Below are 25075 nucleotides of genomic sequence, written 5' to 3'. Positions count from 1 at the left end.
CAATTCTCCTGCCTCAGCCTCCTGAGTCGCTGGGATTACAGGCACGCACCACCATGCCCAGCTAATTTTTTGTATTTTTAGTAGAGACGGGGTTTCACCATGTTGACCAGGACGGTCTCGATCTCTTGACCTCGTGATCCACCCGCCTCAGCCTCCCAAAGTGCTGGGATAACTTGTAATATATTTTAAAGAGAGATTAATAGCTTAACTTCATGCTATCATCCCTTCTTATAGAAACAATAGGCCTTATCAGGCCCGAAGGTTTACCGGTTGGTATTTCTGAAAATCTGTGTTAAGTACCTACAAAGCTAATTAAGGATGTCTAGCATCCGCTCCCATCATTTGTTTCCTTCACTCAGTTCCCCCCTATATTAGACGTTCTGTTGGATAGCTGGTTAAAGAAATGAAGGTCAGGGCTCTTGGGTCTGGAAGCTCAGCTTTTCAGGAGAGAAGACTTTTAAAGAGATAAATTTGTAGCAGAGAAGTATGGAAAACTGTGGGCTTTACAGCTGTACAGAGCAGGTTCAAGTTCTGTCTTTCCCAGTATTAATTCATGACTTCAAACAAGTTTTTTCTAACCTCTTAAAGTATGTGTCCTGATCTATGAAAGAATGATACTTCGTTCTGTAGGATTGTGTGGTTTAAAAAGAACCTATGTAAAGTAGGTTCCCATTACATCAGTGATTTTTGCTTTTATCAAGATACTGAAATGTCTTTGGAAAGCATAAAACTTGCTCCCAGTTTCAGCCTATGATTTTAATATGTTCATGATATTTTTCTAAAATATTGCTTGATAGTCAACTCATCCTCTCTATTAATAATAATTAGTTCTATGTACTGAGCTCTTACTCTGTCAGGTACTGCGTTTAGTACTTTACGTATACTTAGTACCTGTATCCATGCTGTAAGGTATGTTTGGTAATAACATAATTGGTGTGATGAGAACTGCTTGTAAGCACTGAACAGAAAGATGTGAGGGGAAGCCTGTTTTTGGGTGGATGAGAGATAACTAATTTTAGCTTTATTTTTCTCTTTTGTATCATGATATTGGACACTGATAGCAGATTTTCAAATTTGTGAGTTGGTTTTTGCCTTGGAAAAAAAAAACCAGTTCATTCAATTTTTTTAGCGTATGGTCATCATTCCCATTGTACCTGATGAAAAAAATAGGAGGCCTAGGAGGAGAAACAACATGGCCAGCGTTGTAAGCTAATAATTATGGCTAACATCTATTAAGTGCTATGTGCCAAATACTGCCATATATATATATGTTTATACATATATTATCTCATTTAATCCTTGCAGCCACTCTTAGATCCTGTAGAAGTGACAGAGCTGGATTTTGGACCCATACCACTCAGTTTTTGTTTTTCAGAAACTAATTAAAAATTGAAGAAAAATTATGTTCATAAAACATTTTTTGTGTAATTTATGTGGAGTGATATGGGGAGTATGATAGTGGTATCCGTGATCACAGATATAACATGACACACCGAAGAAAACCAAGATTTCCTTTGTGACAAAGTAATTTTAGTAAATACAAAAATAGCGTAATTTTGAATTTTGGTTATAAATTGGATGTATTCTTTGGTTCTCAGGGTCTTTTTGGCGTTCCTGAGCTCAGTGTCCCAGAAGGATTTCATATTGCACAAGAAAAAGCCTTGAGAAAGACAGAATTGCTTGTGGAGCGTGCATGTTCCACCCCTCCTGGGCCCCAGACTGTGCTGATCTTCGATGAGCTCTCCGATTCCTTGTGCAGAGTGGCTGACTTGGTAAGATGCTTTGCCTCAGACTTGAAGCTACCTCTCGTTCAACCTGTTAAGATTTCAGTGAAATTTATCCTGTGGTGTTTACTATTAATATTAGATTATACAGTTAAAAATGTCTGAAACTGTTTGAGATCCATTGCGTATAATTTGTTATGATGAAGTATGTCATTAGGAATAGGGAAAATGTTACAGGAAAAGGTGATATTTAGAACTGATACTTTAATATGTGTATTTAATAAAATATACATGTAATATACAATGAATGAATGATTAATATAGCAAAGATATGATATGTTTATATTACATATATATATATATATATATAGATATTTATATATATATTCATTTGACAGAGGTTCTTCACTTAGGAAAGCTTCTCCCAAAATTCTAAGACTACTGTATGTGTTTACACAGAATTCCTCTTTTTCTTTCTTTCTTTCTTTTTTCTTTTTTTTTTTGTGTGTTTAATAGAGATAGGGTCTCCCTATGTTGCCTGGTGTTGCCCAGGCTGGTCTTGAACCCCTAACCTCAAGTGAACCTCCTGTCTCAGCCTCCCAAAGTGCTGGGATTGTAAGTGTGAGCCACTTATTTTTCATAAGAGTTATGAAAAGCAGCTTTAATATACCTTTTCAGGAATGCTTTTTTTTTTTTTTTTTAATAAAAACTAAGTTTTGACATCAAAATGATTGTAAACACTTTCTTTCTTTTTCTTTTCTTTTTTTCTTTCTTTTTTTTTAAACATTTTCAAGTTGAAATAAAAGTGTATACCTAGATATCTTCACCAACTAGGAAATCCATTGCTGAGATAGCAAAATTTTCTTTTTCATTTTTAATTTTTCTGGGTGTATGTATATATTAATGAGGTACATGAGATGTTTTGATAGAGGCATGCAATGCATAATAATTACATTATGGAAAATGGATATCCATCCCTTCAAGCATCTGTCCTTTGCGTTACAAACAATGCAATTATGCGCTTTTAGTTATTTTAAAATCTACAGTCATTATTAACTGTAGACACCCTTTTGTGCTATCAAATAGTAGGTCTCCTCATTCTTCCTGTTTTTTTGTCCCCATTAACCACCCACCCACACGCCCCTGCCGCCCCTCCCAGCCTCCGATAACCGTCCTGCTATGCTTTATTTCCATGATTCAATTGTTTTTAGGTCCCATAATAAGTGAGAATGTGTGATGTTTGTCTTTATGTACCTGACTTATTTCACTTAACATAATGACCATGCATGTTGCCGCAAATGACATGATCTCATTCTTTTTTATGGCTGAATAGTATTCCATTGTGTATCAGTACCACATTTTCTTTGTCCATTCATCGGTTCATGGACACTTGGGTTGCTTCCAAATCTTGGCTATTGTGAACAGAGCTGCAACAAACATAGAAGTGCAGATATCTCTTTGATATACTGATTTCCAGGAAGCAGGATTTTCTATCAGCCTGAAGGAGCTGACTCTTGTTTCAGAGAAAGTGGCACACGCATCCAAATCGTGATCATTTCTGATCTTGTCTAGATGGTATTGAACTCCATAGCTTTTTCCCTCACATTCAGTCAATGTTGAGCACCTACTGCGTGCCGAACACTGTCTAACATGCAGGAATGAAACAGACACAACCTCTTACTTCCTGGAGTTTATATTCTGGCATTAACTTGTTTTTGAAGATTTACTAGGCTATAGGCCCTTTCTACAGCCTAGTTAACTGAAGGAGCTTTCTCTGGATGAGCGGAGGTAACCTTTTCAGCATATCTGCATTTTCACAAGAGGGAAGAAAGGCACTGGGTGATGAAGGGATGTGCCTGCTGTCCCCTGGCCAGTGTGTGGTGCAGCTGGGCTGGCAGCCCAGGCAGGGTATCCATCAGACTCCTCTCCTTCCTGCTGTTCCAACCATTTCAGGGCTGTCTGGCTGCTCAGATCTCATGAACACTTACCTGGAAAAGTTGCAAAGTTTGTTAGCCTTTCCATTTAAGAAAATACATGCACTTGTTTTTAAAATTATTATACGGTAAAATTGACTTCTTTTGGAGGATGGTGCAGTTCTATGAATTTTAACTCATATAAATTTGTGCAACCCCCCACCACAATTAGGATACAAAGCTGTTCCATCAACCCCCAAAAATCTCCCTTTGTAGTCAAACCCACCCCTCCCCACTAACCTCCGAAAACCACTAATCTGTTCTCCATCCCTATAGTTTTGCCTTTTCTAGAATGTCACATAAGGGGAATCCTGTATACCTTTTGACTGACTTCTTTCACCCAGCATAACACCTCCCATCTTTATTTATTTTCCTTTTTTGGAAAATTTCCTTCCACCCATACACCTGACTTGAGCATGAACATCTTTCAGATGATTGTATGTTTACCACCAGCTTCAAAGGCTTAAGGAAGCTGACAAAGTATCTTATTGTAAAGGGTTTTTCTCTGGAGTGAAGTTGCAGGCTCTTGGTAGTTCTGTTGTACTGGGTTTTTGTTCTATGCCTCCAGTATATGCATAGGAAATGTGCCGTTGAATGATGGGGGAGCTGTGGAAATGCACTGCCCAAAAGGAGGTTTCATACCCTGTTCACCTAATTATGTCACTGAGATCTGAAAAGGAAAATCTGTGTCAGTGTATTTCACTATTCAAGTACAGTCAGCCCTCCAGATTGGGGGATCTGCGGAGTCAAAAATATTTGGAAAGAAAATTGCATTCATACTGAACATGTGCAGACTTTTTTCCTTGTAACTGCTCCGTAACACAATACAGTGTAATAGCTATTTACATATTATTTACATTCATTTAGGTATTACAAGTAATCTACAGATGATTCAAAGTATGGGGTATGCTGTGTATCGGTGATATGCAGGTACCACACCATTTTATGTCAGAGACTTGAGCGTCTGTGGATTTGGGTACCTGTAGGAGGATCTAACCGTTGCCCACTGATACTGAGGGGTGACTGTTGGCTTGGCTGTCACAAATCCCAGAATTCACTGTGTATTTGTTGTCTTAGTCTTCATCTTAATTAATCAGTATTCTAGGATTTTTTTCTAAATTTTACTTTTGGTCTTCACTAAAAAATTTTAACTTCTCTGCCCTATATCTTTTCTTATATTGACATTTTTAATAGTTATGTATAATAATATCTCATTTTGAAAACAAAAAAAAACCAAACTACGTGATTTATATATGTAGGTCTCTGGGTAAAAAAGAACGTTTTTCCTTTTTGAATTTTTAAGATATTACCAGCCAATAAGATTAGTACTATTATAAGGCAATCGTTTTATAAGCTGTTTTTCACCAAATAGTCATTTTGGTTTTTTTATACAGTTTTTATGTAACAACTGTTTTCCTCATCACTATTACAAAGCAGTTTTTAATACGTATGCTAGTGCTTTGAATTTTAATATTGATTATAAATTCACAACATGTAGATTAGAAATTTGTAAAAAAAAAAAAAAAAATGACGTAAGTTTACATAACTCATTTTTCGGGTACTTTGGTACTAATGTTATCTTATTGTTACCAGTTGTTACAACAAATATACCAGACTTTGGATTTAAATGTTTTGGCATTAGAAACTATATGATAATAAAATTAGGAAATTTTACCTTGTGGTGATTTTACTTGATGTTATAGTCACACATCTTCTTGGCAAGTAAAGAAAATATGTAGTGTTTTGTAGTTTCCCTGCTTTTTGTTACAATTAACATGAAAATGAAAATTTAGTTTTACGTCATTTTATCTTTTTAAAAAAAATTTTTCGCTGATTTTAATTTTTAATGACGTTAGCAGTGGCAGTAGTAGTTGTATACAGTATTACATGGAGACTATGAATTGATATTTTATTAAAAGGACTATAACGAGAATGTTGCCTTTGTTTTCTGTGCAAAGACTAGAATGTCGTTAAATCAAATACTAGAATATAGGTAAAATCAGTTTCGAAACTATGCTATGTGTCAGTTAAAAAGCCTCTACGAGTTGTTTTCTAGAGATAGGTTAACATGTGAGAACCATACTGCAAAGCATTTTAGTGAGAAAGTTGTAGAATATTTGAAACTAGTGTCTGTTCTTTTGAAATAAAGAATTACGAAGAATTTGCTTGGTGTTTATATTTGAAGGAAAAAAGCTTTTCTGAAATAAAGTTAATAAAAGTATTTTTTTTTTAATGAAACAAACTTCCTTTCAAGGAATAACAGAACTAATAAATGTTCAGAAAGAAGCTGCTTTGCTTTACTTGCTTAGGAAAAAGTTAGTAATGGAAATACACAGGCCAAGCCAATGACACATCTTAAAACCCAGTTTTCATTTTCACCCTCAGATCCTGGAGTAAATCTTCCCATCAAATTCCCTTTTGGTTTTGTCTTTCTCCTTTATTAGGCTGATTTTGTGAAAATCGCTCACCCCGAGCCAGCATTCAGAGAAGCCGCCGAAGAAGCCTGTAGAAGTATTGGCACCATGGTAGAGAAGTATGTGCTGTTCTCCCCGCCCCGCCCCCCTGCCAAATGCTGGGTGATCTGGTTTCATGGACTCGTGCCGGAGGCAGTTTTATTAATAGTGCTTGTCCTCCACCCAGCAGGGTGGGAGGTGTGTGTGACCCGGGTGGCCAGAGGGAGGGCTGAGGACAGGCCATTGGCTCACCTCACAGGCAGGCAGAGTGGGCCGCTCAGTCATTTCCTTGTCTATAAATGGGGTCATAACGTTAACCCTGCCTCAGAGTCCTTGTGAGGGTTAATGAGATCAGTGTAAAGGTGTCACTTGCTAATCTGAGATCACAGACACCCAGGATTCTAATTATCACCATTATCACTTACCTTAAATAAGGGCTTTTTAGTACCTTAGTGGCAAGCTGGACTTACTAGATTATCACTTGATTAAATTGCTGTTGCATCTATGGCTGTGGGCCACAGGGCGAGAAGCCAGAACGCTCTATAAACAGTGTCCTTGTGGCCCCCATCAAGTTGGAATTAGGGGAGTCTAGGGAGGCCATAAAAGTCTATGGGAGGGCTAGAGCGGGCTCTGGCTGAGGCTGTGATGGAGTGTATTATTTTAAAGTGTATTATTTTAAAGTGATTTTGAGGTAAATGTAAATGTTTTTAAGCTACTTATGAGAGCTCCATAGTGCTTGTTAAAATAACCGTGGACAGCGCCGTATTCCAGCGCACTTAGCTACATGGCACCATGCCAGGCAGTGTACAGAGCTGGGGAGAGCCCTGGGCTCGCCAGCATGGATTTACAACAGGAGAAAGGGGTAACACGATAAGACGATTCCATATACCAGAAATTGTTGGAGGAGAGTGGTGCCTTCTGTGGTTGGATGAGGCTTCCTTGGAGGACCCCATACTTCAGGATGTGCAGCTGCTGCTTTTCCATGGGTCGAGCTACATCTGTTCACTTTGGCATGGTTGTGTATGACTTTTCCCATAGCTGCTAAAAACCAACCCGCGGAAAGGGATAGAGCTGGGCCGTGCAGACTGCAGACACTGGCATGCTGACGGGGCTGAAAGTGGGGGCTCCCTGGGAGAAAGCTTTGCCTCTCTGGGAAAGGCCCCTGGAAAGCAGGCAGCAGCGGGCCGTCTGCTCTACGTCCTGCCAAATTAGACGTGGCCTGGGCTCATGGACAAGCACTCTTCATTTTGCGGGAGGACAAGCACAGACTAAAGTATGGATCTTATCTCAGGGTCTTCCAACGTAAAACATACTGGGAGGTTTCCTTAAACCTCTGCAGTGGGGGCAGAGCCTCTGAACTGCTGTCCCTTTGCCGTGGAATGGCTCCATGGGTGAGCAGGTTAAGAGGAGGTAGGCCTCCACACTCCCTCTCTCCCTGACTTCTGGGATCCATGTGTGGGAGTCTGGCCCTTCTTGGTGAATGTTTTTTGATTGGCAATGACTACCTCCATTTCCCTGGTGTTTGGGAAGGCCCATGAGAATGGTAACAGAAACCCTTTGATTCTTAGAAATCTTCAGTGTTTTTATGTGAACCAATGGAGGAGCAGGAGTATCCTTGAGTCTCTGAGTAGGAACTGGTGGGTGGTTCTTATAACCTTGTCCCTCCTTGAAGATCTACCAAGGAGGGTGCAGATTGTATCTGGACCCAGCTCACTATTTAGCTCTGAGAGGGCCATGGCGTTTGCATTTAGGGGAGTGAACTGGTTTCCTGCCAGTGGTACTGTGGGATGGGTTGGGACCACTGCCCAGCGTTGGGCCCTTTGCTCCCTGGCTGGCAGAACTGCTCAACAGTGGTCATGGTTCATTCACATAGGATGTGTGTGCTGCACACATGATCTCGTTTAATCCTCACAGCAGCCTAAGGTCTGAATAACATGTCCAAGGTGCCAGAGCAGTAACAGGGCTAGTCTTGCATCCCAGGTGCGTGGCTCTGAAACCTGTGTCTTGAGCTCTCCCTTACAGTGTGTGCCTGCCACTCACACTCACATGAGCACAGGTAGCCTGTGTTCTAGGGTGTTCAGTCCAGGACTGGAAAATCTTTGTGGTATTCATCCTCCCATCCTCATGCCTTTCCTTTTATTAACAAAGCAAGTGGCCACTGGCATGTTGTTAATGGGGACAGGTTCTCAGTTAAATCACTAGTTACCATATCCCTTCCCTCCCCTCCCCTCTTTCCTGCCTGCCCTTTCTGCCTCAACTGTGGACTGTGGGTTTAAACTTATCCTTTAACCTACCAGAGCAGTTAGTACCCCAACACTTCACCTAACAGACTGCCTGTGCTGAGTAGTTCAGTTTCTAAGAATGGTTTTGCACTGGATGTGGTGGCTCATGCTTGTAATCCCAGCACTCTGGGAGACCGAGGACTGAGCAGGGAGATCATTTGAGCTCAGGAGTTTGAAATCAATCTGGACAACATGGCTAGACACCATCTCTACAAGAAATTCAAAAATTAGCTGGTCTTGGTGGTGTGCGTCTGTAGTCCCAACTACTTGGGAAGCTGAGGTGGAAGGATCACTTGAGTCTGGGAGATTGAGGCTGCAGTGAGCTGCGATCGTGCCACTGCATTCCAGCCTGGGTGAGAGAGTGAGACCCTTGTCTCCAAAATAAGGGAAGGAAAGGAAGAAGGGAAGGAGAAAAGGAAAGAAGGAAGGAAGGAAGGATGGTTATGCTGTTCCTGGTAGATTATGCTATTCAGCTTCTGGGCATCTGTGTGGTACAATCTGACACCATTCTTTTCATGTAAAGTTAAAGTATTAGAAAATCATCTAATTTTTTCCTTTCTAATTTTTCTAGGTTGAACACAAATGTGGAATTATATCAAAGTTTGCAAAAATTACTAACTGATAAAAAACTTGTGGATTCCCTTGATCCAGAAACAAGGTATTCACTCATTTCTTTCCTTAGTTGTGACTGTGACTGTAGAGGTGAGGTTGGGAGACTCCCCTCAGGGCCTCTGTACTTGCAGCCTCTGCTGTCTGGAATATTCCTCCCCAGGTATCTCTTTGACTTCTGCACTTTCTCTAGGACTCCACTCAAATGGTGTCTCCCCCAAAATCTTTACACAGGGTCAGACTCCACCCTCTGATCCGGATTTATTTTTCTTCATAGTCCTGATTCGTTCCAACATATCCTATTTGTTTATTTGTCCATCATCTGTCTCACCAGACTGCAAGCTCCTTGAGGGTAGGACCTGGTCTGTTTTGTTCCAGCTGCACCCTCAGCACCTACGCATTCTTGGAATGTGGTCAGTGCTCAACCAATGAATGAACTCCTATAAACAGTTAATAATTACGCTTAGCTTTATGCTTAAAGTTCCTTAATTGATGCTATCAGAAAATATAAGCAAATCGATTTTATTTACTGGGAGGATGTCAAGATCCTTGTAATGATTTGCTTTGGTTCATTAGGCTGCATTTATTAAATCTGAATCAAAAAGGCCTAACTTCTAAATCAACACATGAGACTATTTGATATGAGACTTATTTCTTTGCTTAAATGTATTTATGAGTGTAGTAGGGTTTGTCATTAACCTGCTTGTAATATTTATGTCATAACACAGAGATTAATTGTTTCTCATCTGTTTGTACCTATTATCTACTTTTTATTAGTGGGACACTTCCTCTGGCAACTTGATTCTTTCTGATCCTGTTTCCTTCTCCTATCTTGTCTTTATGTGGCTTATTGGCCCTCAAGTGAAGCCACTTTCTGTAGGGACCAGTTGATCATCCAGTTTGCTGTTAATCTGATACATGAGCAGCATAGTATGTCAGTAGCACATTGGGGCTCAGTCTTTGAGGGATTATTTTCACCTGCCTGACAGGTATGTAGGTACCTGGTGCTGTTTGACTTTGTCAGTCCTGATGCTCAGGACACTAGTAAAGCTAGCTATGTTATCACAGTAGTTTAAGCTTGATCATGATACTGCTTTCATGAGCAAAGCAAGGAAAAATTGAATGCCTATTAATTGTGCCAGATTTATACTGAACTGGTGCTGCCTTTAAATAACAAAAAATGTCAAAAATGGAAGGTTATTCATAATCTCTATTTACTAAAGATTGACATGCCCCTGTTTGTGTATAAAAATTGTAGTGGACTAGCAGACCATCTTAGATAGAAAGTACTTGAACTGATAAGGATACATACCACATTTCTAGATATTTCTAAAAACGCCAATAGGAATTTTTAAATAATAAAATGTTAAATATATTGGGAAAAATAAACTGGGTAGAATATCAATAGTCTAGAAAAGAAAAGCAACTTGGAAGTAGGAGAGAGAAGAATTTGAAGTAATCATTGTTGCAGTATCATGGCACTTACATATCACTGAGTGTTGGCTAGCACCCAGAAAGAACTATATTTTAGACCTATGCATATGGTAAAATATAAGACATTGGCTAAATCAAAGAATTATAGATTTAATAAAGTCTTTGCTGGTTAGTTAATATACAGAGAAAATGATTTAAATCGAGTAACTTATTCTTAGATTCAGCTTTTGAAATACTAGCTCTCTGAGATGTTCAGAAATTTTCTCAGAAGGGTTCTTTCAGTCAGTAAGTTTGGAAATCTCATATATCAGTGTATTTCCCTGCTTGAAAAATTTTAGTAGTTTAGAGTCTCTGAGAAGCCCAGCCATAAAGAAACCTGTTTACTTGGGGGTTTTTCCAAAGCCATTAAGAGCTTTCATGTATGCAAAGGATATAATAAGCACAATCTTCAGATAATTTAATGGAGGGAAAATCCTAGTTGTGAGAACAGCCAAAGCTGTAATACACCTTAGAATGAACTAAGGAAGGCAGAGTGCAGAACTTCAGTACACACAACACCTAGGAAGCATGAAAGCGACTGAAACAGAGAAACATGCTGTATTCATAGCTAAGAAAGAATAACGCTCCATCATGTTTACTACAATAAGTTCAATGCTATCCAATTTATAAAGGTTTTCTTTTGTTGTTGTTGTTGTTACTTAAAATGGTTTTGAAGTCATAGAGAATAAATATGCCAGAACAGGTAGGAAAACTCTCATGAGGGAAATTACTAAAAAGGAACTTATACCAGATAGAAGAACATAGAAAAATGCTGTATTTAAAGAGCATTATATTTAAAAATGCCAGAATAGTCAGTTAGATCAATGTAAGAATAGAGAAATTTCAGGCACAGATGCAGATACACACACACACACACACACACACACACACACACACACACACACACACAGCAAGACTATTTGGTAGGTCATAGAAGTCATTTCATATCAGTAGGGAAAGACTTGGTTTTCAGTAAATGATGTTAGACCAGTGGATAACCATTTGGGGGGAAAAAGTAGATTGATTAAAGATTTAAATATTTTTAAAAGAAATATAAAACTAGTGTAACCTTGGGATGTGGAAGGTGTTTCTTGGTATGATACAAGTTCATAGCACAGAAAGATTGATTGATTTTTATTGTATAAACATCGCAGTCTTTGGTATAGCAAAACACTTCCACATTCAAAGTCAGAACACGCAAATGGGACAAACGGTTCTTATATGACAGAGGCTTAATATATTAACTATGTTAAGAGACCTTTCAAATTACTTTAAAAAAAAAAAAGAAAACCCCCTTATAGAAAAATGGGCAAAAGATTCTCTTTGTGAAACTCTCCTTTCACAAAATAAGGAGTAGCCACAGATGGTCATTAAATTGATAGCAGTGTGCCACAAACGTAACATGGCAACAAGTGTGGAGTAGGGGAAAGTGCATCTCTAGAGTGGGACAGCTGGGTTCGACGTTGGCTTCAGAGCTCATTAAGCCTCAGTTTTCTCCTTTGTAAAGGGGAAATATAAAGTACTTCATCAGAATCATATGAGATGTAAAGGAAATAATTTGTGTTAAGTGCTTTGCTGTGTACCTGGCACGTAGTAGTCAATCAGTAAATGGGACCCACCACCATTAAGGAAAGATGGGATGAAGCAAAGAGCCCAGCAGCCAACAAGCTTGAAACAGAATAAGAATAGTACTTCTGGTTTAACATGGTGGATCCTCTCTAGTTATGTGTAAATTGCTAAGTCTTTATGGAGGACTGTTTGGTAATATATATCGGTGTGCATATTTTTTGATTAATTTCTTGGAATTTATCCTAAGGAAACAAGCAGGGATTCAAAAAAAACATAACAAGGATTTTTGTTCTATTATGGCTCATGGGAGTTGGAGAACAAAAACGTTTACAGTCTATATGACAACACAAAACAAGCATCAAAAGCCAGCTTTTTGAGGAATGTTTAAAGATATGGAGAACTTCAATGTTTGTGATATAATTTTACAAGAAAAAAACAAAAGTATATACAGTTGGACCTTAATTATTCTTAATATGTAATATAACATTAAAAGTAGATTGAAAGGAAATCCAAGAATTTTAATAGTCATCTTTGGTAGGATTAGTGATTTTAAATGTTTCATGTTTCTACAATACAGTTTTGTAACATAATAGACCTATATTGTATAATACAATAAACATAAATTTCCATTCATGGTATATTTGACATAATAATCAGGAAGATAAATATATCTATTTTGAAAACTCAAGGAGAGCCAAAAGAGTAGATCAAATATTTGATTGTTTTCATTCAGTGTGTGTGTTTTTTTTAAATACCGTTGACAGAAAAAAAGTGTTACACTTGAAATTGGTTCCAAGCATGAAGCAGGATTAAAAAGAAAGAAAACAATTCTCATTAGCCAAAAAGCTCTCAGCTTCCAGCACAGCATCAAAGAATTTAATATTCTAAATAGCTGCTACTGGCTGGAAGGAAAACTGAAAATCTCATGCAGAGGGCCTTTGAAAAATTGTCCAAATATAAAACCTGTTTTATGTTTTTAATTATTGGGATTTGGATTGAGTTGAAATAAATAAGTAATTATTATGGTGGCTTTCACAGGTTTATACTCTCTGAATAAAGGAATAAGCTCTTACATGAAGAGCCAATCATAATTATCAGTCAGCTAGATGTTTTGCCTGACTTCTGAGGATATTAAGCTCCTTGTTTAAAACAGAGAGAGAGAGAGAGAGAGAGAGTGTGTGTGTGAGAGAGACAGAGTGTGTGTGTGTGTGTGTGTTGAAAGAATTTTTGGCAGTGAGGCGCTAAAAGACTGAAGATTTATTTACCAAAAAAACCCACAATTTTTTTGTTAGTAATTTTTATTACCTGTTGTAACCTGGGGCTCATTTTATTTATAGGCGAGTAGCTGAACTGTTTATGTTTGATTTTGAAATTAGTGGAATCCATCTAGACAAAGAAAAGGTACATCTTTCCTCTGTTTTTTGACTCTTTCTGTTTTACTAACATTCAGTTGGTATCATTGTTGCTACAGTCCTTGTATATATTGCTTGAATTTGCATATTGCAAAAATGTGCAGGTCTTTTATCTGTTATGAAATTCTTCTATAGATTGTATTTGAATGTAGCCCTCTCTGGAAGCTGGCCTATCACACCATGATGATTCAGAATTAAGAAAGACTTGGGCCAAGTGGAATGTTTTAGATGTCATGGAATGAGGATGAGATGGGCAATATCAGAAAAGACTGGCAAGTAAATGGGAAAGCTGATGCCATTGAAGATTGGTAGTACAGGGAATATCACTGAGACCTTACATAAGTGTATTTATATATATTACACGTGTCTTTGACAGATGCAGCAAGCACAGATTACACAGTGTTTACACTGGAATTGAGGGCCTTCTACCTCGTCCAGGCCCTTCATTTTACAGATGTGGAAACAAGACAAAGTGATTTGTTCAAGTTGCCATCCTAACTAATGGCCAAAGTTGTTAAAATTTCTAACACTGGCCATTGTCTTTCCAGTACATAACATCCCAAGAAACCTAGTGCCACATTTCAGTTTTAAACTCAAGGCTGGAAGAACAGGAGGGACTTGACACCATTGAAAGTTCAGCCTGCCCCACAGTCTCCTCCACTCACCTGCCGTCTAGACTATTATGGCTTTTTGTTTGTTTATTTGTTTTAAACAGTAATACATTTCTCCTACTACATATGGTAGAATTAAGCCACTTACCTATGAAGAGATTAAGTTATCAAAATATCTTGAAAAGTAGAAGGGAATGTGTATCACATAGCATAGATACTATCATTTTGATAGGTGTTGAGTTTGAGTAAAGCTGGAGCCCCTCACACATCTGATGTGTTTGTGTGGCTTTAAAGGCTCAGCATGTGATTCTTGGTCTGACCCTGAACCAGGACATGCCTTCCCAGCAGCCTAGGAGGCTTATAGGCTCTACTGTAAACTCACATTGCCTAAAGTGAGCACATTTGCCCCTTTCAAAATCAGTTCTTCATTAATACTTCTCTGTAAAATAAAATTTTGGAGTCAGTTTGTATTCTTTTCCTTCCTGATATTCTCATATCTTCTAACCAAGTCCTTGCATTGTTCCTACAGTCCTGCATCTGTCTGCATCCCAAAAGCAAACCACCTTGATTCTACACTTGATCTTAGCCAAAAATCACCTTGATTCTTAGTACCAAACACCTGCACTATTCTAAAGGCCTCTGTCTTCCTAACAGTTACTATATTTAACATCAATTGAGCATTTGCTATTTTAAAGCGTATATTTCTCATCAAATCCTCACAGCAACTTTGAGCTTCGTGCTACTATTATTCCCATTTTTTCAGATGAAGAAACCGAGGCTGTAGAGGTTGTGGGAGGTTATTTGGTAAGCCAGACAGACTCCAGAGCCTACATGGCCAGCCCTGTCTGTCGGCATCCTGCTGGTCAGTCTTTCCTGTCTGTGAACATTGGATTAGTTTTTGTAAGCATTGATTTGTTACTCTCCTGCACAGAATCGTCCTGTGTGCTTCCCATTGTCTAGTGAGGTTAACAAAGAGCTCATACTCCTGGCTGTGCTCCGGCTCTCAGCCGCTCATTCACAGTGCCCTCCCCCGTGTGTGGTGAGCTGTCCTCCTCCTACGCCTACTCCGCAGGTTTGCCTGCCTGAGGTCCCCATGAAGGCTTCATCCTCACGTCACATTGTCAGTGAAGCTTTTATCCATCCCCCAGGTGGAATTTTACATTCATTTAAACGCATTTTACTTCTTTCACTCATGTGACATTCTTCTTTACCTCTTATTGATGATGATGCTGTTATTGTTTTGCTTATCTAAACTGTAGGCTTATCAAGGATCGAGAACATGGATTGTGTTTTTTAATGCATATTAGTTTGGGATTCAATAAAGTATTGAGTGAATGCATGACGAATCATAATAATGCTAGCTAGATATCTTCAGATAGAAGGTTGCTAGTATAGAATCCACTTGAATAGTTTTAGTTTTTATGTAATCCTCACGAAGGATGCTTTTGAAACTTTGGTGACATATGTGTTCAGTTTCACCAGCATAGACATTGCCAGTTATCTAACGTATTATTACAGTGTAGCTCCTCTTTCCCAGTGAGCAGCTCCCTGGGGAACCCATCAATATTGAATATGCAAGTAAACCTGTTCAGTTTTTCTCTTGTAACTTCCATGTCTGTTTTCAAAGGTGCTCCACTAGTACAGGATATAAGGAAGACATGTTCCATTTTTCAAAAGAGAGCTCATGAGATAAACCTACCAACATAATCTATAAACCATCAAAGCCTATATTCTTTACAGTTGGTTTCTTATTTAATTTTTTTTTTTTTTTTTTGAGATGGGATTTCACCCTTGTTGCCCAGGCTGGGGTGCAATGGCACGATCTGGACTCACCACAACCTCTGCCTCCCGGGTTCAAGTGATTCTTCTGCCTCAGCCTCCTGATTAGCTGGGATTACAGGCATGTGCCACCATGCCTGGTTAATTTTGTATTTTTTCAAAATTAGTAGAGACAGGGTTTCTCCATGTCGGTCAGGCTGGTCTCGAACTCCTGACCTCAGGTGATACGCCCACCTCAGCCTCCCAAAGTGCTGGAATTACAGACATGAGCAACCGTGCCCAGCCTTAATTTTTAAGGTCTCATACAAATATAATTTATAAATTTAAAATGAATAGAAATGTTTATTTTTAACATTATTTAATAACACAAAAATTTCATAGAAGTTTTGAAGAGTTCAGATTATTGTACATTTGTTACCACAGAATGATGAAGTGATATGCCTGGTAGATCATTGAAGTCACTGTGAGCTCCGTTTTTATTTTTCAGAGATTTTATCAGCTGATAAAAAAATTACTTATCAGCTGATAAAATCTTCAAAGTAATTTTATCACTTTTTTTTTCATAGTAAAGGCTTTGAGGAAAATTTTGGAACTGTAATGTAATTTCAAGATCCTGTTCCTCTTTTTTGTTATTCCACTTGTTACCATTAGGTGGTGCTAAATGGCCGTATCAGAAACAAAATCAGCAAAGAGAAATCTGGACTGTAAAGACATCAGAGTCTCCGAAAACTTTTTTCCATGAAGTTTGAATTTTCTATATTGAAAACTTTGGGGTTAATAATACGTGCTCAATTTTTTCAGCATCTTATCAAGCATACCTCTACATCATCTGTGTTTATCTTGAAAAAGTATATTAGTACTGTGGCTTAATAATTTTTTAGGAGCATAGTATGGTTTAGAACCTGTTAATTGCTATCTCCCCTCCCAGAAAGATTTGTGTACACTTTCACCTGAAGTCCAGCATGAGCCCAATGTAGAGCCTGTCTGGTTTTTTAGTAACCAGTAACTGAAAATTCAGCCCTTGTCCTCCAGTAGACCTGACTCATAATGTGGATTCTAGTTTATATTTCATTTAAAGCATTTATGGCAACCCTTTGCTAATACATGTTTTCTCAGGTGATTGTTACAAAGGCACGACTGCAAGATCAAACCTAGGCGGACATGCCAGCACCATCCACATCCTCATCACTGACTATCAGAGGGTCTGGCAGGTGTGAGGAACATGAGCCACATGAAAGGGACGCAGAGTAGAAGACAGGACCATGCCCTGGGGCTCCAGTCTATTCTTAGGCTTCACTGTATCGTTCTGTAGCAGCCCAAGCACATACAAAATCAGAACATTGCTTTTCCCTGAGACAGGATCTCGCTCTGTTGCCCAGGCTGCAGTGGTGTGATCATAGCTCATTGAAGCTTTGGCCTCCTGGGCTTAAGTGATCCTCCTGCCTCAGCCCCCGAAGGACTGTGACTACAGGCGTGTGCTACCACACCTGGCTAAAATCGGAACTTTTAAAATGTGCGTCTCCACTTATGGAGGTTCACTACACTTTTGCAAAGAACTGTATTATTATTATTTTTGAGACAGAATCTCCCTCTCTCTCACAGGCTGGAGTACAGTGGTGCACTGTCAGCCCATTGCAACCTCCGCCTCTTGGGTTCAAGCAGTTCTTGTGCCTCAGTCTCCCGAGTAGCTGAGATTACAGGCACGCACCACCACACTCAACTGATCTTTGTATTTTTATAGAGATGGGGTTTTGCCATGTTGGCCGGGCTGGTCTCCAACTCCTGACCTCAAGTGATCCACCCTCGTTGGCCTCCCAAAATGCTGGGATTACAAGCATGAGCCACTGCATCTGACCTGTATTTTTTGATGTTGTTAATTTCAACGATTAGTTATATAACCTAGACATAAAATAGAAGTTATGTAAACCTTGAAGCATAGAAACATGAGAAAACCATAAGTAATCTTTTTGTTAGTGTATTAAATTCTGTTAAAAGTAAAATGAATGTTATTTATGCTATATATTGTATAGTAACGATATTTTCAATATATTCATTTTACTAATATATTGAATGTTATTAAGTGATAACGTATATGCTGATTTGACATCTTTATATTTTATTAAATTAGTTGTGAGATATTAATTCAAAGTGCCTTTAAATAATTTTTACTTTTCCTGCATATAGCGTAAAACAGCAGTGGACCTCAATGTTAAAATCTTGGATTTGAGTAGTACATTTCTTATGGGAACTAACTTTCCCAACAAGATTGAGAAGCATCTCTTACCAGAACACATTCGCCATAACTTTATATCTGCTGGGGATCATATCATAATTGATGGCCTCCATGCAGAAGCACCAGATGACTTGGTATGTATGTTTCATTCTCTTTATTGTTTAGGTCCCATTTGTGTGTTGCTACTGTTTTAACCCAAGATTTAGAGATAATATAATAATATCCTTAAATACTTTTTAGCAGGCCAGGTGTGGTAGCTCATGCCTGTAATCCCAGCACTTTGGTAGGACGAGTCGGATGGATCACTGAGGTCAGGAGTTCAAGACCAGCCTGACCAACATGGTGAAACCTCGTCTCTACTAAAAATACAAAAAATTATCTGGTCTTGGTGGCAGGAGCCTATAATCCCAGCTACTTGGGAGGCTGAGGCAGGATAATTGCTTGAACCCAGGAGGCGGAGGTTGCAGTGAGCCGAGATCGCGCCATTGCACTCCAGCCTGGGTAACAAGAGCGAAACTCCATCTCAAAAAAAAACTTTTTAGCATTACTATGCTAAGCCCCAAAAATTTAACTTGTGGAATCATTCATGCCATAAACACTTTAAAGAATGAAAATGGTTTAATTACTTATATTTCATACAAGACTCCTTATTTTTAAAGTATGATTAATAACAGCATTGATTGACATTCTAGACTACAGAGGCTTTTTAATGCATGCAGCCTTGCTTCACCCGGTTAAGATGCTTCACAGCATAGAAGTCCATGCATTGGGTAGAGGTTTGCCCCACTATACCTCAGAATAGTTCCCTAGAGTTGTAGTCAAGTATGCTGTAGCATCCCATGCTATTTTATGACTCTGGAAGCTTTATTGCCTTCTGTAGACCATTGCTTTATTTTGAAAGCAGTGTTCATCTGCAGATAAAGTGGGATCATGAGCCTGTGTTATTGTCACGTAGGACTGTGTCATGGTATTTATATCCTTTACCATTTACTTTTTTAAATGCAGGTGCGAGAAGCTGCTTATAAAATTTTTCTTTATCCCAATGCTGTTCAATTGAAATGTTTAGAAGAATTGCTCAGCAGCAGAGATCTTCTGGCAAAGTTGGTAGGGTATTCCACATTTTCCCACAGGGCTCTCCAAGGAACAATAGCTAAAAATCCAGGTAAGCCTGTTTATCCAACATTTAAGGACAAAATAGGTTGTTATGAAACTGAGCTTTTGATTTCAGATAGCTGTAAATTAGTGCTCTATTTTTAATACAGAGAACCATGTGTTGAGATTTTTAAATGTATTTTTATAGGAACCATTTTTAAATAGAGCAAATAATTTGGCATATATTCTATCCAACCAAAGTATTTTATTTTATGTGAATGTTGAGAGTAAAATCATAACCTAAATTTTCATTTTGATATTAGTCTAAATTGTTTTCATTTTAACTCAATTAGTTTCTGTGCTCAATTTGATCAAATTGGTTAGAATTAGGATGAGAGAATGAAAGATGAGTATTTTTACTGAGGTCAAGGTTAAATGTCAGCTAGGTCATATAAGAAACACATAGTCAGATAAGCCTTGTTTTCAGAAAGAAGAGTGTGCTGCTTAGGAAGGTTTGTGCTGGGTGGGGTGTGACGGAAGTGTGTCCTTGGGTTTGTAATAAACTTGCCTTCTGCTGTGTTGAGTTCCTTATGATTCATAATGTCTAGGAGAAAATGTTACCCAATAATATAAATGTACAAAATACGTTTTTTCAAAAGCATTTATTGAATTGTAGTTGTAATTTAGGCGGTGAGTCAGGAGTAGGTGGCCATGGTGGTGGAGCTGAGGGAGATTCGCGGTCTTGGAAGTGAAGTTGCAAGACTTGGTGAGGATGAAGGAGAGGAGGAGGCGGTGTGGTGGCCCCCTGGATTTCTGATTGTGCATCTGGCTAGACGTTCCACTCACAGACAGAGGGGACAGTGTGGGCAGATCATAACCTGAGTCCTCACTTGTCTTTTCTCCTTCTGTGCTTATCCCTTCCCAGCCTAGCATGCTCCTCTCTTCTCCAGAGTTCTCTAAATGCACTCAATCTTCTTACTGTTTCGTAATCGGCTGTTTCCCTTGACCTGTCGAGGCTCTTGGCCAAGCCACAGGCCTGTCACACTTATTGCGGCTTGGTTACCTCACTCATGTCTCAAGGTCTCCAGTGGCATGCACCTTCTCATCCTAGTCTGTCTGTTAAAATCTTACCCCGTTTTTTTAGTGCTCAGCTCAAAACCCACCTCTTTGATGAAGCTTGTTACACTTTTCCACTTTCTTTGGACTCTTTTGTCCTCCAACGCTTAAAACACTTACAATTTGTTTCATGTAATTGAAGCTCCTAAACAGATATAAGTCTGTTATGTATTATATGTGTGTGTTTTTTTTTTTTCTTTGAGATGGAGCCTTGCTCTTGTTACCCAGGCTGGAGTGCGATGGCGCGATCTCGGCTCACCGCAACCTCCGTCTCCTGGGTTCAGGCAATTCTCCTGCCTCAGCCTCCTGAGTAGCTGGGATTACAGGCACGTGCCACCATGCCCAGCTAATTTTTTGTATTTTTAGTAGAGACGGGGTTTCACCATGTTGACCAGGATAGTCTCGATCTCTTGACCTCGTGATCCACCCGCCTCGGCCTCCCAAAGTGCTGGGATTACAGGCTTGAGCCACCGCTCCCGGCCTATATGTGTGTTTTTAGTGTATGTTTTTTCTTTTTTTGTAAGCATCATTTTGGTGAAAAGTGTGTTTTTCTGTCATCACTGTTGTCGACGGTTTGATTATACCAGTACTATATTTGTATCTTATCTTATATAAAATCATATTAGAATAACACTCAATGCTTATTCTGTTGTATCTCATTTCCTTCCTCTGTAGCTTTGTGAAGTAGGTATTTGTATTCATGTCACAGATAAGGAATCTAAGGTTAGGTTATATTGCTAAAATGTGGCTGAACCGAAGCCTAAATACATTCTCTACGTTTATGGTTTGACATAGGCTGCTTGAGACCTAATGCCCTATCTTTTATGTCATCTACATCCTGTTTTTATGTATTAATTCAGCAAATACTTACTCAATGCCCACTATATGTCAGATATTATTCTCGGCCATGGAAATAAATCAGTGTGTAAAGCAGAAGAAAATTCCTATTCTTTAGCAGCTTACATTCTTGTGAGCAAGGGAAGACAGTTAAGAACGAAATAAGTAGATAAAGTATGTGGGATGTTATTAGTTAATACAAGCCATGGAGAAAACTGAACAGGGGAGGGGATAAGGAATGTGGGCACGTGGGCACGTAGGCTGGTGTTGGAGTTTTAGAGGGCGTTGTCGGAGGGCTTGCTGAGAACATGGCATGTGAGTGTGCTCTTGACAGGCGCAGGCGTGAGGCTGTGACTCTTGAGGGGGGAAGGTTTCACACAGAGGCACTAGCAAGGGCTAAGGTCTTGAGGCAGAAAAATGCCTGCCACGTTTGAGGAAAAGCAAAGAGGGCAGAGTGGCTGAAGCAGTGTGTGTGAGGAGGGTGGGGAGAGGTGGGACAGACTGACAAGGGGCAGCATTAAGTAGTTGGGACAGAGGAGTGAGGTGATCTGACTCCAGTGCTAACGGTGAGTCCGTGCTAATGGTGGAAGAGAGACTGCTCAGGTGCTGGTGGGCAGTAACCATGATGAGAAGTGTTGGCATCTTGACCGGGTGATAGCAGGGAAGATGGGAAGATGTGATCAGATTCTGGATATATGGTATTTGGAAGAGGGAGCCAACGTTTTTGACCTAAGCAACTAGAAAGAGGGTGAGTTACTGTTAACTAAGATTGGGAGGACCAGGAACTTGGTTTGGTTCAGGTTAAGTTTGAGATACCAAATGAGGTTCAAGTGGCAATGCTGGTAGGCAGTTAGAGTTCTGAGCTGCAGATGTAAATTTGAACCTCTGAAACGAGACTCTGAGACCACTAAGGGAGTGCGCTTAAAGAACAAATCCAAGAACTGAGCTCTGTTTAAACATCTCCAAGTTTAAGAGGCCAGGCATGTGAGGAATTGCTAGTCAACACTCCCAGACATAATGGCCAGTGGGAGAGGCGGAAAGTGATGATAATGTGTGGTCCTGGAGGCCATGCAAAAGGTCTGTCTACAGGATAAGGGAGAGATCGGCTGACTCATGCTGTGGGCAGGTCAGATGTGAGGAGGACTGGGCACGACCACTGTCTCCAGCAGTGTGGCGCCCACTGGACCTGCAGCACCCAGCACCAAATTCCATAACCGGCAAGGCACCCTTGTGTACTAAGCGCTTGGTGTGCTAATGTATTGGCAGGGGGATGTGGTGCTCATTGTCACACAGGATGTGCCCTGGGTCCGTGAGGATTTAAAACTTAGTATATTCATATAAAAACATAAATAGTAATACAGGTTGGCACATTTTCAGTGCCCATGGAGTAGTACAGACAATGTCATGGGATTTAGAAGCTCAGGCTGTTTGTCAGATGTGTCTATGGCTGTTGAAGGCACCCTGAGGGAAATGAAACCCCTCATGCACAGTGACGGAATGAGTCTTGCAGAGCAGAAGGAAGGCAGGAGAGGCTGACTGAGGCTAAGGCAGGCATTCTTGTGGCCAGCGAATGAGGAGGTAACTGTGGTGAGGCACTTAGTGATTTTCAGGGGGTTTGAAATTCAGTCTTTATATGACAATTCTCTAGGTACACTAATTGAGGCAGGCCAGGCGCGGTGGCTCATGCCTGTCATCCCAGCACTTTGGGAGGCCAAGGTGGGCAGATCACTTGAGGTCAGGAGTTTGAGACCAGCCTGGCCAACATGGTGAAACCCTGTCTCTACTAAAAATACAAAATTAGCCAGGTGTGGTGGGGCACACCTGTAATCCCAACTACTTGGGAGGCTGAGGCAGGAGAATCACTTGAACCCACGAGATAGAGGTTGCAGTCAGCCGGATTGCACCACTGCACCCCAGCCTGGGTGACAGAGCAAGACTGTCAAAAAAAAAAAAAAAAAAAAAATTAACTGAGGCAGATTCTTCACATATAAAATTACTAGAAGAGTAAGATGGGTGAGCATTAAAACATGGTTATTAAGAAGTAAAAAGTGTACAAGCATACACGGGGATTTACTTGAAAACAGTTTTGTATGGCACCTGGTATGCAATCCTAAAATGAGATTTTATTGTTGACTAAATAATTATTTTTTTCCCCCAAAATTTCTATTGTCATTTAATATGGCACATGAGGCAGTGTTTTCAGAATTTGTGTACACAGAACTTGTTAAGTATTGACAGTGGCAAGAAACCTCATGGTTTGGGTTTAGGTTAACCACCATTATTTCCTTAGCCTTTTATTTCACTCAAAAGGAGATAACTTAAAGAGAGCAAGAAACTTAAAACTGTACCAAAGATTATCTGGAAACTATAAACACAGTGTGTGTGGTAAACTAAAATACCTATGAAAGTTCTGTACATGTAAGTCAGTGTTAAAAAGTGCTATATTCAAAAATATTCGCAAAACATTTCCTATTGTGGGAGATGGTGGTAATTCTACTATACTGCCTTAATGGGTTTGTAAATGATGATAACTGTGAACCGTGAGCCGAGGTTGCACCACTGCACTCCAGCCTGGGTGACAGAGCAAGACTCCGTCTCAAAAAAGAAGTATTTTAATAAAACTACTTTAAAAATTCTATCAGAAGTTAAGATGTATTGTTCTTATTTTTCTGGGTTTTTTTTTTTTTTTTTTTTTTTGTTTTTATCTTGAATATATTATTCTGCAGTTAAAAACAAAATAGTTACCAAGAAATACATTGATTTTTAAAAATGTATTTCAGTGAATCATACTTCTACACTGCACCTATTTTTAGTAACAAACCAGAGTCTAGATATCTCTTTAAAACTTTGAAAAAAATCAGACTTGTCTAAAAACCTTTTTTCTTACACATATGAATAGATAGAAACACCTTGAAATTTTGGACTTTTTTCTTCAGCCTCCCATTAGTTCTTTTTTTGAGATGGAGTCTCACTCTGTTGCCCAGGCTGGAGTGCAGTGGTGTGATCTGGGCTCAGTACAATCTCCATCTCCTGGGTTTAAGCTATTCTCCTGAATCAGCGTCCTGAGTAGCTGGGACTATAGGTGTGCACCACTGCGCCCGACTAATTTTTGTATTTTTGGTAGAGACAGGGTTTCACCGTGTTGCCAGGCTGGTCTTGAACTCCTGACCTCAGGCGATCCACATCCCCTCAGCCTCCAAAAGTACTGGGATTACAGGAATGAGCCACTGCGCCTGGCTCCATTAACTATTTTAATTTTGGGATATAATCTGAGGCTATGGATTATTACTATGGCAATTTTTTTTTTTTTTTTCTGATTAACAGATCATCATTATCTAGAAGTGTTTACTCTATGTTTGGAATGTTAGTAGCTCTACTTTCCTTTGAAAATCATAACTTTAAGGGAATTATGTTATATAGATTATGATAATCACATAATAATTTTAACAGATATATTCATTTTATTTCACATAATTGAAGATATTTTCTTTTGGATTTCATTTTAGAGACTGTCATGCAGTTCCTTGAGAAACTATCTGACAAACTTTCTGAAAGGTTAGTTTTTACTCTACTATTTAGTTATTTGGTTATGTGTTATTTAGTTTTTTTAAAGAAGACTTGATTTATAAAAATTGAGGAAGTGAGTTAGAACATAAGTTTTGGCGTATTGGGCCAGACCAGTTTCACTATGAGATAGACTTTGAAAGACCATCGTTGTCTTCCTCAGGTGCCAGTCATGAAAACATAGGCTGTCCCCTCCCATTAACCAGTTGTCTTTAGAAATTCGTCTTTCAGCCGGGCGCGGTGGCTCACGCCTGTAATCCCAGCACTTTGGGAGGCCGAGGCGGGTGGATCACGAGGTCAAGAGATCGAGACCATCCTGGTCAACATGGTGAAACCCCGTCTCTACTA

The 25075-nt window shown here is 39.3% G+C and overlaps 1 protein-coding gene across 2 annotated transcripts in view; it reads left to right on the top strand.

Annotated features, from left to right (window-relative positions):
* Positions 1-25075, top strand: part of LOC108293389 (mitochondrial intermediate peptidase) — a 163527-nt gene that overhangs the window by 1773 nt on the left and 136679 nt on the right. For both annotated transcript variants that reach the window (XM_037733523.1, XM_017514721.2), the window contains exons 2-8: positions 1599-1772; positions 6142-6230; positions 9004-9090; positions 13421-13484; positions 18070-18252; positions 19124-19280; positions 24670-24718. In XM_037733523.1, coding sequence (XP_037589451.1) covers positions 1599-1772; positions 6142-6230; positions 9004-9090; positions 13421-13484; positions 18070-18252; positions 19124-19280; positions 24670-24718 — 803 coding nt within the window. The remainder of the gene's footprint in view (positions 1-1598; positions 1773-6141; positions 6231-9003; positions 9091-13420; positions 13485-18069; positions 18253-19123; positions 19281-24669; positions 24719-25075) is intronic.

The sequence above is a fragment of the Cebus imitator genome, unplaced genomic scaffold, assembly GCF_001604975.1.
Source record: "Cebus imitator isolate Cc_AM_T3 unplaced genomic scaffold, Cebus_imitator-1.0 Scaffold536, whole genome shotgun sequence".
Lineage (NCBI taxonomy): Eukaryota > Metazoa > Chordata > Mammalia > Primates > Cebidae > Cebus > Cebus imitator.
This window is presented reverse-complemented; position numbering and strand designations above follow the sequence as displayed.